The following is a 13,280-nucleotide window of genomic DNA, read 5'->3' as shown; positions in this document are numbered from 1 at the left end:
TCTGTAGCAACTGACTGTGCAGAAAGTATTTGCACTATGCGCTGCAGCATCCGCTGACCTCTTTCTGTCAGTTTACATGGCCTACCACTTGGTGGCTGACAACAGCATGCTGTTGTTCCCAAACTCTCCACTTTTCTCATAATAAAGTTGATTTTGGAATATTTAGGAGCAAGGAAATTTCACGACTTGATTTGTTGCACAGGTGGAAATCACTGAGAGCGGCACGTTCTTTCACAAATGTTTGTAGAAACAGTCTCCATGCCTAAGTGCTTGATTTTATACACCGGGCCAAGTGATTAGGACACCTGATTCTCATCATTTGGATGGGTGGCCAAATACTTTTGACAATATTGTGTATCTTCATTGTTTCCACCTAGAAACAGTTCAGTGGGGACAGGCTGTGAGAGTTAAGTCCATTCAACTAAAGAAACAGGTTGTTGTCTCACTGTGTACATATTAAAGTATGAGTGAGCTGACATTCCTTAAACATGTTTACATTTTTCTTTGTCGCGGTCAATTGTTGTAAGAAGTTAAACATGAAAGCTTTTAAAAGTTGATACGCTGTTAAGTTTTGCAGCTCAAGATATTTTTTCCTCAGTGTAAGATGTGGCAAAATGGTTCTTTTGACATAAAAGGTTGCCAGCCCCTGAGTTAAACAAACATGGTGTTTTTCGATCTTTGTTCTGTTCCAAAGTTAAGCACACAAAACTAATGTGAGCCAAGACACTCATTCAGTATTTGCATGGAGTAATGTCTGCAATTTGTGGGTGATAGATCAGACAGCGCGTAGGAAGAAAGTATTTCCTGGTGTTTCTTTTGTTAATTATTACAGCTTTTAGTTACATCACAAAAATGTGCCGTAGTGTGTGAATATGAGTGAGAATAGTTGTCTATCTATCTGTGTTGGCCCTGCGATAAGCTGGCAAGTTGTCCAGGAAGTATCTTGTCCCCCAAGGCCCCGAGAGGGACGAGCGGTAAAAGATGGATGGATGGACATATTAGTTCTACTACATTAAAACAGCCCAATAATTTGACAATGTGCTTTGAGTATGTTGATTGTATTGTACCATATGCCCCTGCAAGAAATCTACATTCTAAGGACTTCGGCCTATTAGTGATTCACAGAGCCCCAAAAAAGTCTGCGGACTATAGAGCGTTTTCTATTTGGGCTCCAGTACTCTGGAATGCCCTCTCGGTAACAGTCCCATCTTAAAACTCATTTGTATACGCTATCCTTTAAATACACCCCCCTTCTTTTTAGAGCACCAAAAACGCAGTTTGCCTGGGCGACAAAGGGCTAAAATGGTACTTATCTTCATTGTTTCCACCTAGAACCAGTTCAGTGGGGACAGGCCCTGTGAGTTAAGTCCATTAAAGGCCTACTGAAATTAATTTGTTTTATATAAACGGGGATATCAGATCCGTTCTATGTGTCGTACTTGATCATTTTGCAATATTGCCATATTTTTGCTGAAAGGATTTAGTAGAGAACAACGACGATAAAGTTCGCAACTTTTGGTCGCTGATAAAAAAAGCCTTGCCTGTACCGGAAGTAGCGTGACGTTGCAGGTTGAAAGGCTCCTCACATTTCCCCATTGTTTACACCAGCAGCGAGAGCAATTCGGACCGAGAAAGCGACGATTACCCCATTAATTTGAGCGAGGATGAAAGATTTGTGGATGAGGAACGTTAGAGTGAAGGACTAGAGTGCAGTGCAGGACGTATCTTTTTTCGCTCTGACCGTAACTTAGGTAAAAGGGCTCATTGGACTCCACACTTTTTCCTTTTTCTATTGTGGATCATGGATTTGTATTTTAAACCACCTCGGATACTATATCCTCTTGAAAATGAGAGTCGAGAACGCGAAATGGACATTCACAGTGACTTTTATCTCCACGACAATACATTGGCGAAGCACTTTAGCTACGGAGCTAACATGATAGCATCGGGCTTAACTGCAGATAGAGACAAAAGAAATAAACCCCTGACTGGAAGGATAGACAGAAGATCAACAATACTACTATCAGGAGACACCGAACCAAACACTGGACCTGTAACCACACGGTTAATGCTGTGCCGCCTGTCGAAGCCTAGCAATGCTGTTGCCAATGACGCCATTGAAGCTAACTTAGCTACGGGACCTCGTCAGAGCTATGATAAAAACATTAGCGCTCCACCTACGCCAGCCCTCATCTGCTCATCAACACCCGTGCTCACCTGCGTTCTAGCGATCGACGGCGCGACAAAGGACTTCACCTGATCATCGATGCGGTCGGCGGCTAGCGTCGGATAGCGCGTCTGCTATCCAACTCAAAGTCCTCCTGGTTGTGTTGCTGCAGCCAGCCACTAATACACCGATCCCACCTACAGCTTTCTTCTTTGCAGTCTCCATTGCTCATTAAACAAATTGCAAAAGATTCACCAACACAGATGTCCAGAATACAGTGGAATTTTGCGATGAAAACAGAGCTGTTTGTATTGTGATACAATGTGTCCGAATACTTCCGCTTCAACCATCGACGTCACGCGTAAACGTCATCATACATAGACGTTTTCAACCGGAAGTTTCCCGAGAAATTTAAAATTGCACTTTATAAGTTAACCCGGCCGTATTGGCATGTGTTGCAATGTTAAGATTTCATCATTGATATATAAACTATCAGACTGCGTGGTCGGTAGTAGTGGCTTTCAGTAGGCCTTTGAAGTATTAAACAAGTATAACATTAATACAGTATCATTGTGATGTATTATTATCAGTATTATTATTATTATTATTGTTATTAGTACAGTTTTCCAATATTTCTTGCAATTCTGTGCTTTTTAAAGTTAAGGTTTTAGGCCGCGATAATCACAAAAATAAAGGTCACAGGGACTGTTATATACAAAGCCACTTCATTCGTCCGAAAAAGCCTCTTACTTTGTGTGGATGTGAAAGTTGTTAGTGGTTCCTGTGTGCTCGTAGTCATGGATGGCTGCAGCGAAAAGCGCCGCCATGACCTCCAACTCTGTCAACCAGTGCTTGGTAGACGCATCAGACACAAAACAGTCAATGGTTATTTTCTACCACTAAGCATTCAATCGTCACGATGGAGTTGACCGTACCACGAGGCCAGAGCGCAGCAGGAGACAGTGCAGCGTCTGGGTGACGTCGGCGGCGTGCACGTGACTGTGATACGGGTTGTTGTGTTTGCAGTATCCTCTCTCCACGGCCGACAGGAACAGCGTCAGGCTGGAGATTGGGATCTGTACCAAATCAATGAATTGTTTCAGACCTTTGAGGACTGGTTGTAATCAAATACAGTTGGCGTTATGAAATCAATTACAGCTATAGTATCTCTTGATGTATAGGAATGGGAATTGATAAGATTTTTCCAGTTACGGTTCCACTTTTGATTCTGCTTAACGATTCGGTTCCTTAACGGTTGTTTTATCGATTCTTTTTTGGGAAAAAAATAGAAAAAAGGGTGGATTAGCATTCATTTTGTTTAGTTTAGAACAGTGGTTCTTAACCTGGGTTCGTTTTAACCCTAGGGGTTCGGTGAATCGGCCTCAGGGGGAGGTAAAGACACATCCGATTTATAGTGTAAATAAAAACTTCTCCCTATCAGCGTATTATGAATACCCCCAACAATGTTCCCTCTAATTTTCCATCTGATTTGCAGGTTGTTTGATTGATCGATTGAAACTTTTACTAGCAGATTGCAAAGAAAGAGAATACCTTATATGAAACAGTACAGTTTACACAGTACAGTACATATTCCGTACAATTGACCACTAAATGGTAACACCCGAATAAGTTTTTCAACTTGTTTAAGTCGGGGTCCACGTTAATCAGTTCATGGTAATGTGTGTAAGGTGTGTCATTTGTTGTGAGTTCATGCACTGTGTTGGTTTTGTTCTTTGAACAAGGTGATGTTCATGCACGGTTAATTTTGTGCACCAGTAAAAAAAACATATTTTCTCTTAATTTGAAAAAAAAAACATGTTTTTTTTCACGGAAGAAGGGTTCGGTGAATGCACATATGAAACTGGTGGGGTTCGGTAACTCCAACAAGGTTAAGAACCACTGGTTTAGAAGTAACATGACCTTACAAAGACTACAGTGAGGTCTCAAGAGGCACATATGTAGCATAGAAGAAAAAATAGCTTTTTTGTAAATAAATATAAGAAATTAGGGACAAGCGGTAGACAATGGATGGATGGGATGGAATATTCTTCTGTAGAATTTAATCATGTGAAAATTACACAAGAATGTAACATAGTAACATGTGACTTAACTTATTACATGCAAAGTGAGATATGTCAAGCCTTTATCGGTTAAAATGTTGATGATTACAGGCTTACTGTCATGATCCGTGATTAGTCATGTTCTGTTAGTTTTGGACTCCCTCAGTTCCGGTTTTGTGCACCCCTGGGTTTGTTTTGGTTACCATGGGTACTGATTGGTTTTACCTGCCTCTGGTTAGTGTTCGGCACGCTCACCTGCTGCCGAGCACTAATCAGAGAGCTATTTATTCACGTTTCTCGCCACGCTCAGTCTGGCTCCGTTATTTGCATTATGCAACACGTTGGTTTATTCCTGTTTGTTGATTCCTGTGCTAAGTCTCGGCTTAGCTTCCTGTGCGATCTGCAGGCGTCTTGTTTGTCTTTTGTCTGTTTGTATTGGTTTGTGCTATGATTCATGAGGACTAAATCATATCCTACCTTTACGCTTTCGTCTGGAGTTGTCTGTCTGCATCTTGGGAGAACAACCCCGCATAAACATGCGACCCCGACGTGACACTTACAGTTTATGAAAGCTTTAATTTGAAAATCTCAGGATATGTAAGGTTTCAAAAACTGTAAGCCATGATGATCAACATTAGAAGAAATAAATGCTTGACATATCTCGTGTTGCATGTGTTGAGTTAGTATCAAAGTTTACTTTCACACCATATTCAAATGTTATGAGTTTCACATGTATAATATAATGACAGAGAAAATCTGGTTTTCTCTGACTACAATTGAACATTCACCTACCGAAAATGCAAACTTTTGACCACAAACTTAGTCTCTGCTCGGTGACATTGGTCTAGCGGCAGACGTGACTTAGGGCTGCCCGCCTCAGAGCCAGTTAGAATATGTCTCTCATCATGCTCATCTAAATGAGAAGGCTTTCATTTCAATTGAACAAATATTAGCGCTAACATGATAGGAGGTATTAGATGACATGCTAGCGTTATTGCTGCTGGGATTAGATAAGAGCGGTTAATAACGCAACTTTCATTTATAATTATTGCATGCTGTGTGTTCAAATGTTCAGCATATTGCTATGACTATGACAATTAGCGCTGTCGCAATCTTTTCTTGTAATATCGAGTCAAATTTAGAAAGTTTTTTGCCTAATGACGTCTTCTCCACCCAGAAGAATCGATAAGAGAACCGTGTGAGAAAATGGCAAGTGATTCCAAGGAATTGATACACTGGGAACCGGTTCTGAACAATAACCGGTTTTCGATTCCCATCCCTAGTGATATAGTAATGCTTACATCACTAAAAAAAGAACATAAATAAAAGCCAACACCCATGAAAACACACAAACAAGTTCACAACGTCTTTAAGGACAACATTTCTTTACTGTAAGAGAACTGACTTTCTTATTCTTGGTCTAAGCTCCTCCAAGGTTAGTTTGAATAATAAGATAATAACTAGATGTTTACAGTGTTGGTCTTACCTTTTGTTGACCCCTACAAAGTCTCGGTCTTGACTTATTTTGGGCCTTTCAAAATATTGGTCTTGACTTGTCTTGACTCCTACACATCTTGGTTTTAACTTATCTTGACCCCTTTAAAGTATCAGTATTGGTCCTGAATGGTATTGCCCCCTTCAACGTCTTCAATGCTCTATAGAAGTTTATGCATTGGGGAGAGAGTAGTCCAGCATGATTTTGTTGTTTATCTGCTGGTCATTGACAATAAAGACTATTCGTCTTCACTTGTATTGACCCTTTTAAATCCTTGGTCTTGACTTTTCCCTCAACTACTCAATGTCCTAACTTGATTTCAAATGTTCAAAGTCTTGCTCTGAACTATTTCAAAGGTTTGGTCTTAACTTGGTCTTAAATGCAAACAGTATTGGTTTTAACTTGTCTTTACCCCTTCAAAGTCTTGGTCTTGACTTTTCCCTCAACTACTCAATGTCCTAACTTGATTTTAAATGTTCAAAGTCTTGCTCTGAACTATTTCAAAGGTTTGGTCTTAACTTGGTCTTAAATGCAAACAGTATTGGTTTTAACTTGTCTTTACCCCTTCAAAGTCTCGGTCTTGACTTTGCCTTAACTCCTCAATGTCTTGCCTTGATTTCAAATGATCATACTACTTTGAAGGTTATAGCTTAACTTGATTTCAACTGCTCACATTCTTGATTTTACCTTAATATTGGCCTCATCTTCTGAAACTGTGGTTATTCACTCCTTAAAATCTTGACTTAGTCTGATATTGTCTTAGCCTGAACTCTTCAAAGTCTTGTACTTATTATACCGTATTTTTCGGACAGTACGGCGCAACGGGTTGTAAGGCGCACTGCCAATGAGTGGGGGTCTTTTCAGGTCTATTTTCGCCTGTTTTCACTTTTTTGTAAGGGGTGTCGGAAGTTGGCAGACCCGCCAGCGATCCTGTTCTGTCTCCCTGTAATGTTTGTCTGCTCTTCAATGGGATTGTGCGGAAAATCTTAATTTAGCCTCTGGGATTATTAAAGTATTTCTGATTCTGATTCTGATTCTGATCTCAACTCCCCAAAGTCGCAGACTCAACTCAGTTGAAGCTCCTTAAATGTAATTCTTGCCTGCATTCCTCTGAGGCTTGGTTTGACTCTGTCAGAAAACCTCTTTCAAGTCCTGTCTTGACTGTGCTGGAGGATGTAAAGTCGTCTTTAGTATATTGAGAATAAAGACCTTGAAACGGCTGTTGAGCGCATATCTGGTGATGAGTTCAAAGAAGAGCGCCTGTAGTGCATGATCAGAGCTGGCTGCGTTCAGGGCGAACACGTCAAAACTCCAGCGGTCAACATCCTTTGGCAACGGAAAAGGGGAGATGTCATCATTATTGACATTAGAAACAAACCGATAAGCAGCATTGTGAGCTTACTTACCCTCAGGCAATTTACGACGGTTGCAGGTTGGTCGGGCATGGTGGCCGTGTAGGCCCTCTTGAACATTCTGGAATAATGCAGTGTTTATGTTGAGTTCACCTACAGTTCACATGCTGAGATTGTGCAGCGAGCTCGTCTCAGGGGGTGTTTATATAAATCCTCTAAGTTCCCGTACACATTGGGAAGGATGTTTTCAAGAGAAATGCTTTAGTGTCTACAGTCGTCTACATTCACAATCTTCATAGCATCTCTTACTACTGCTTAGTCTGTTCTGTTTTACAACATAGACTTCATGATTAGCTTTAGTCTAAATAACGTATCATATCTTTCTGAATAAAGTCTGATTTCAGTATGTAAAATAAATAATTCTGTCACACCTCTCCACAAATATCCCAGCTTGCACCGCATGCACAATGCTGCGGAACTTGGGTTTCTCGTCTGTACGCCGCCCAGGTCGCCGTACCCTCTGAGTGAACGTTGACGCCAGCCAATCGGTGACCTCTGCAGGAACCCCGTCTGACTGAAGCTGCTGGAGGTCGTCTTCAGACTCTATGCACTGCCTGGCACACACAAACAAACACACACACACACACACACACACACACACACACACACACACACACAGTGATACAAAATAGTTTTAGGAACTACTTATTTTATTACCATCAATTTAAAAGAGTTGTTAAAGTGGCCACCCCAGTGTGCATCCATCTGTGCGCTGCGCCGGGCGCACCTACAAGCAGCCGGCGCGTGCCACTTCGGCTGCAGCAGGCAACTGCACTCTACACACCTGTCGCTGATGAGCTTCCTCGCCTTCTTAAGCCAGTGCAAACCTGCGTTCCGGGCCAGAACGTAGAGACCTGTTCCCGTACAGTAAGCCGACAAACCTTAGCTCTATGCACTCTCTCCCTCACTCTGTTTCTCCACCTCCGTGTTCATTTGTCTCGTGTCTCTTGTCGTTCCAGCAGCCTTTCCTCCGTTCCCGCGTTACGAGCTGTGTGTCTCGGCTCCCCGTATCCCCTCTGATTCCCTGGCTGCCCCTTTTGGATCTCGACCTCGCGCCTGGACACAGACTTTTGACGCCTCGCTCCTGCCCTTGATCTCATGCCTGCTCACGGACCTTACGAGTTTGCCTTGCCCCTCTTGGACTTCCGCACCTCGCTCAACACTCCAGGTAACACTCATCATATAATTGCTTCACATAGTCGCACACCATTCATAGTTTGGATTATTTACAACCCTCATTTCCCTTTTAATATTTAATCAATATAAAGCTGAACGACGTCCCAGCTGTCCTTGCCGTCTTCTTCCCCTGTACACGTAACATATATTGCACCTTCCTGCGATATCATGATATGTTATTCGGTATATACATTTCATAGAAGTATTTCAAAACAGGTTACAAAGACCCCTAACTTGGCTGCTAACATATTGTGTCATTTCTGGTTGTATTATTTTCTCAAAGCTATTATTAATCTACTTGTTAATTTACTGTTGATAGCTGGTTAGTTTCTGTTGTAACATTTTTGTCTATCTACACTTCTGTTAAAATATAATAAACACAAATTATTCTGTGTCACCTGTGTGCACACTTGATCCTCATTTCCTTCTGTCTCCTTAAGCTCTCCAGGACATTCACTCGGCGCCAGTAGATTCATGATGGTTCACCCTTTGCGTCTTGTTCATCTTCTCTGCTTTGACTCCACTCACCTTCTTGTTTCCTGTATTAACTGTTACCTCTCCACATCATTTGTGTGCAATTTCTGTTTATCTACACCTTATGTGTGCATCCTTAGTTATTATCCCTCACTTCTTTATGAGGGCGCTTTTTAAATTATTTCTATTTATTTTTTACTCTAAATTTGGGTCCTAATCCTGCTAGGCCGATCATGACATTGTGGGTGTTACTACACATTTGGATATCCAATACCAAGTAGTTACAGGGACCAGACCAATTGGCCTTACATAGATACAACGACCACCAAGCACACAAAAGGCTCATCAACCACCCACATATCAATTGTGGTACAATCGGGGTTAGTTTGTAGATCAGTCTCCCCTACATATCTCAAAAAGGCACCCAACGGTTCCTGAAACTTTGCAGAACAACCATTCAATGGTAGCCTAATCTTTTCCAGTTTGAGAAAATAAAGTATTTTTAAAATATTTAATCCAATGGGTGTGGTAAGGAGGCATTTTTGCTTTCCAAGTTAACACAATGAGACTTCTAGCCAAAAAAGTAATACATGCTACAATATTTTTTGGGGATTTGTTGAGTATAGATGACTGAGGTGTTACCCAAAATATTCCACTGAGCCAAAATATATGTATTAAATTATCTTGAGCCTGTTTACACCGATCACATAACACAGATAAGGCATCATATATCTTCGCTAATCAGACATGATATAATAAGTGCGATGTATTAGCTTGCATTAATGAAGGCTTTTTCTGGCACAAATGGAAGACTTATGAACTTTACTTAACATCTCTGTTTAACTATCCTCAGACGGACTCATACCCAAATCCCCCTACCAAAGTGGCTTTATTGAAGTCAAAGGCTCAGCACGGAAAATAATGATTTGGTTATAGATACGTGTAATTGAGCCTTTTAAAGTCAGAAGTGGTGTCAAAAACACATTTAAAACTGTCAAGCGGCAAGTCCAGGAACCCAGGAAAAGTGTTGCGAACAAAACTGCAGCTCTGTAGATACCTAAAGAAATGTTGCTTGGGGAGCCATCTCAGAGCAATCAAACGATCGCAACTGGACTGTTTGGTTTGTCTTAGAAGACGTTTTGCCGCTCATTCGAGTAGGCTATGCGTCGGCTTAGTGGTTGTTTTGTTTCCCCAATATATGAATCAGTGCATTCACTGGATCAAATCAGTACACTGGATAGCATACGCCAGATTGTTTTTGTGGGTGTAGGGTGTCCAGTCTTTAGGATGCACTGGTCTCTGTCTCAGGGTGTTGCCTGGTTTGAAGTGTACTGGGATGTTGAGTTGGTTAAAAATGCTTCTGAGTTTCTCAGATAGACCTGATACATATGGAATGACAATATGTTTGCGTCTGTCACCTTTTTCCTCCTCATTCACTCTGTTCTTGTTATTTCTGGAACTGGATGCACTTTTCACAAACGACCAGGTTGGGGTAACCACATATTTTAAAAGGCTTCCCTCAAATGCCTATGCTCTTTCTCTTTGGCCTGTGAGCTGGTAGGAACATTATCAACTCTGTGTTGTAGGGTTCTGATAACGCTTAGTTTGTGTTCCAGTGGGTGGTGTGAGTCAAAAAGTAGGTATTGATTTGTATGTGTGTGTAAATATGCCCGTAAACCCAGCAATGTCATGACAGGACGGCGCGGTGTCATGCCCCCTAAAAATAAAAAAAAATTAAAAAATTGGGAACCCACCTATCCATCCATTTCTACTGCTTGTCCCTTTCGGGGACCTCATCGCAGGGCCAACACAGATAGACAGAGCCGATACGTTTCAAACAGAGTATAGTATCGTTTTTGATTCATTAGTACCGCGATGCTATACTAGTACCAGTATAACGTACAACCCTAGTCCTGACTGTTGTTTGGACATCGACGGCGATACCTCTGGATTGGCAGACCGGGGTGGTGGTTCCTCTCTTTGACAAGGAAAACCGAAGAGTGTGTTCCAACTATCGTGGGATTACACTCCTCAGCCTTCCCGGTAAGGTATATCCAATGTACTGGAGAGGAGGGTACGCCGGATAGTCGAACCTCGGATTCAGGAGGAGCAGTGTGATTTTCGTCCTGGTCGTGTAACAGTGGACCAGCTTTATAATCTCGGCAGGGTGCATTGGAATTTGCCCAACCAGTCTACATGTGCTTTGTGGACTTGGAGAAGGCCTCCTCCGGAAGTCCTGTGGGAAGTGCTCAGAGAGTATGGGGTATCGGACTGTCTAATTGTGGTGGTCCGCTCCCTGTATGATCAGCGTCAGTGGTTGGTCCGCATTGCCGGCAGTAATTTGAACCTGTTTTCATTGATGGTTGGACTCTGCCAGGACTGCCCTTTGTCACCAATTCTGTTCATAACATTGATGGACAGAATTTGTAGGCGCAGTCGGGGCGTTTTTTTAAAATTTTTATAATATATATATATATATATATATATATATATATATATATATATATATATATATATATATATATATATATATATATACATACATGTGTATATATATATATATATATATATATATATATATATATATATATATATGTATATATATATTTATATATATATATATATATATATATATATATATATATATATATATATATATATATATATATATATATATATATATATATATATATATATATATATAAATACTGTATATATACATATATATATATCCATCCATCCATCCATTTTGTACCGCTTATTCCCTTCGGGGTCGCGGGGGGCGCTGGTGCCTATCTCAGCTACAATCGGGCGGAAGGCGGGGTACACCCTGGACAAGTCGCCACCTCATCACAGTACATATATATATATATATATATATATATATATATATATATATATATATATATATATATATATATATATATATATATATATATATATATACTGTATATATATATAATGTACTTACCGTATGTACATATAGGTGGGTTGCATATGACGTCATATCTGTTTTTCTTCTTCACGGCTTGAATCACACAATGGTCAAGCAGCTTGAGCGTAGCATTAAAACAAGTGAGAGTGAGTGTAGCGTTTGAGCAGAAAATGCTGTATTGCTGTTCTGTTCTTGGGTGTTTCAGTCGTTCAAATAGAGCGATAGGAAAGCGCTTTCATCGAGTCGCTAAAGAAGTCGTTCATAAAGTAATAAAGTCAGGGAAAAAAACGAAATGGCTCTTAAAAATATCACTTTCATAGTAATGTGGAATACAGTCGGACCATGCTTGTGTCTGCAGAGATCACTTTGTAAAACGTTTGAACATTTGATTTCTTTGAGAAACTTTCTGTAATGCAAACAAGTTTATTCTCTACTGAATTAGTATTGTTTGATAGCAGAATTCAATGTAAGAAAAGGACAAGAGATGGCATTCATTTGTGTTTTTTTGTGGTTGCTATGCCTAAATATAATATATAAGGTTGTGCAAATAAACTGTCATGTTAAGTCCTAGTAATAAATATTGTAACTGTTGGTCCAATCCACCATATTTTCTTTGTCCATTTTCATAACAGAAACTAAAAGCTTAGTTGTTGTATTGCAGGAAAGCTTTATTTGACACAAATGACCACATTATAATGTATTGTGTGATATTTGTTAGCATCAAGAGAACATTATTCATAATATGAATGAACTAGATGACTGCATCTCTTGTAGGCTCAGCAGCACATACGGAATCTTTGATTTGGCTAGCAAACATTGCTGAACAACAGGGACATCTATCGCTAAATAATGATAACAAATATGAACTTCACTGTCAGTGCGCATTCATCTGTGCGTGGCGCTGGGCGCACCTCCTAGAGGCGCCAGTCCAGCTGCATCAAGCAGCTGCAATCATTCGCCAGCAATCAACGCACCTGCCACTGTTGAGAAGACCTTCCTTCTTAAGTCAGCACAAACTGCTATGCTGGGCCAGAACGTAACAACCTGTTCCCGTACAGTAAGCAATTTTTCATGCCCCCGCCGCGTTCACTTGTCTCGTGTTTTTCTTGTCGTCATCCAGCAGCATTCCTCAGTTCCCGCGTCACGAGTGTGTGGCTCGTCTCCCCGTATTCCCTCTAGTTTTCTGGCTGCTTTTTGGATCTCAAACTCCCGCCTCTCTATTGCCCCCGACTTCCTGCCTGTTCTCTGGACCTCCGAGCCTGTCCTGCCCCTTTTGGACTTCCGCCTCTCGCTCAACACTCCCGGTAACACTCAGCAGTTAATTCCTACACATAGTCGCACACCATACGCTTTTGGATCTGTCACACTCCATTCCCTTGTTTATTAATATGAATTTCTTATTTATACATACATATATATATATATATATATATATATATATATATATATATATATATATATATATATATATATATATATATATATATATATATACACACACATATATATATATACACTACCGTTCAAAAGTTTGGGGTCACATTGAAATGTCCTTATTTTT

General features: G+C 40.5%; 1 protein-coding gene across 3 annotated transcripts in view; it reads right to left on the bottom strand.

The window, feature by feature from the left end:
• The window catches only part of LOC133643154 (dual specificity calcium/calmodulin-dependent 3',5'-cyclic nucleotide phosphodiesterase 1B-like), a 74,298-nt gene that overhangs the window by 20,957 nt on the left and 40,061 nt on the right, over window positions 1–13,280 (bottom strand). For all 3 annotated transcript variants that reach the window (XM_062037567.1, XM_062037565.1, XM_062037566.1), the window contains exons 3-7: window positions 7,506–7,688; window positions 7,129–7,195; window positions 6,932–7,048; window positions 3,103–3,243; window positions 2,918–3,018 (exon numbers count right to left, since the gene is read on the bottom strand). In XM_062037567.1, the coding sequence (XP_061893551.1) occupies window positions 2,918–3,018; window positions 3,103–3,243; window positions 6,932–7,048; window positions 7,129–7,194 (425 nt within the window). In that variant the 5' untranslated portion in view covers window position 7,195; window positions 7,506–7,688. The remainder of the gene's footprint in view (window positions 1–2,917; window positions 3,019–3,102; window positions 3,244–6,931; window positions 7,049–7,128; window positions 7,196–7,505; window positions 7,689–13,280) is intronic.

Source organism: Entelurus aequoreus, linkage group LG26, assembly GCF_033978785.1.
Source record: "Entelurus aequoreus isolate RoL-2023_Sb linkage group LG26, RoL_Eaeq_v1.1, whole genome shotgun sequence".
Classification (NCBI taxonomy): Eukaryota; Metazoa; Chordata; class Actinopteri; order Syngnathiformes; family Syngnathidae; genus Entelurus; species Entelurus aequoreus.
Note: the sequence above shows the minus strand (reverse complement) of the source record. Positions and strands in the feature narration are given on the sequence as shown.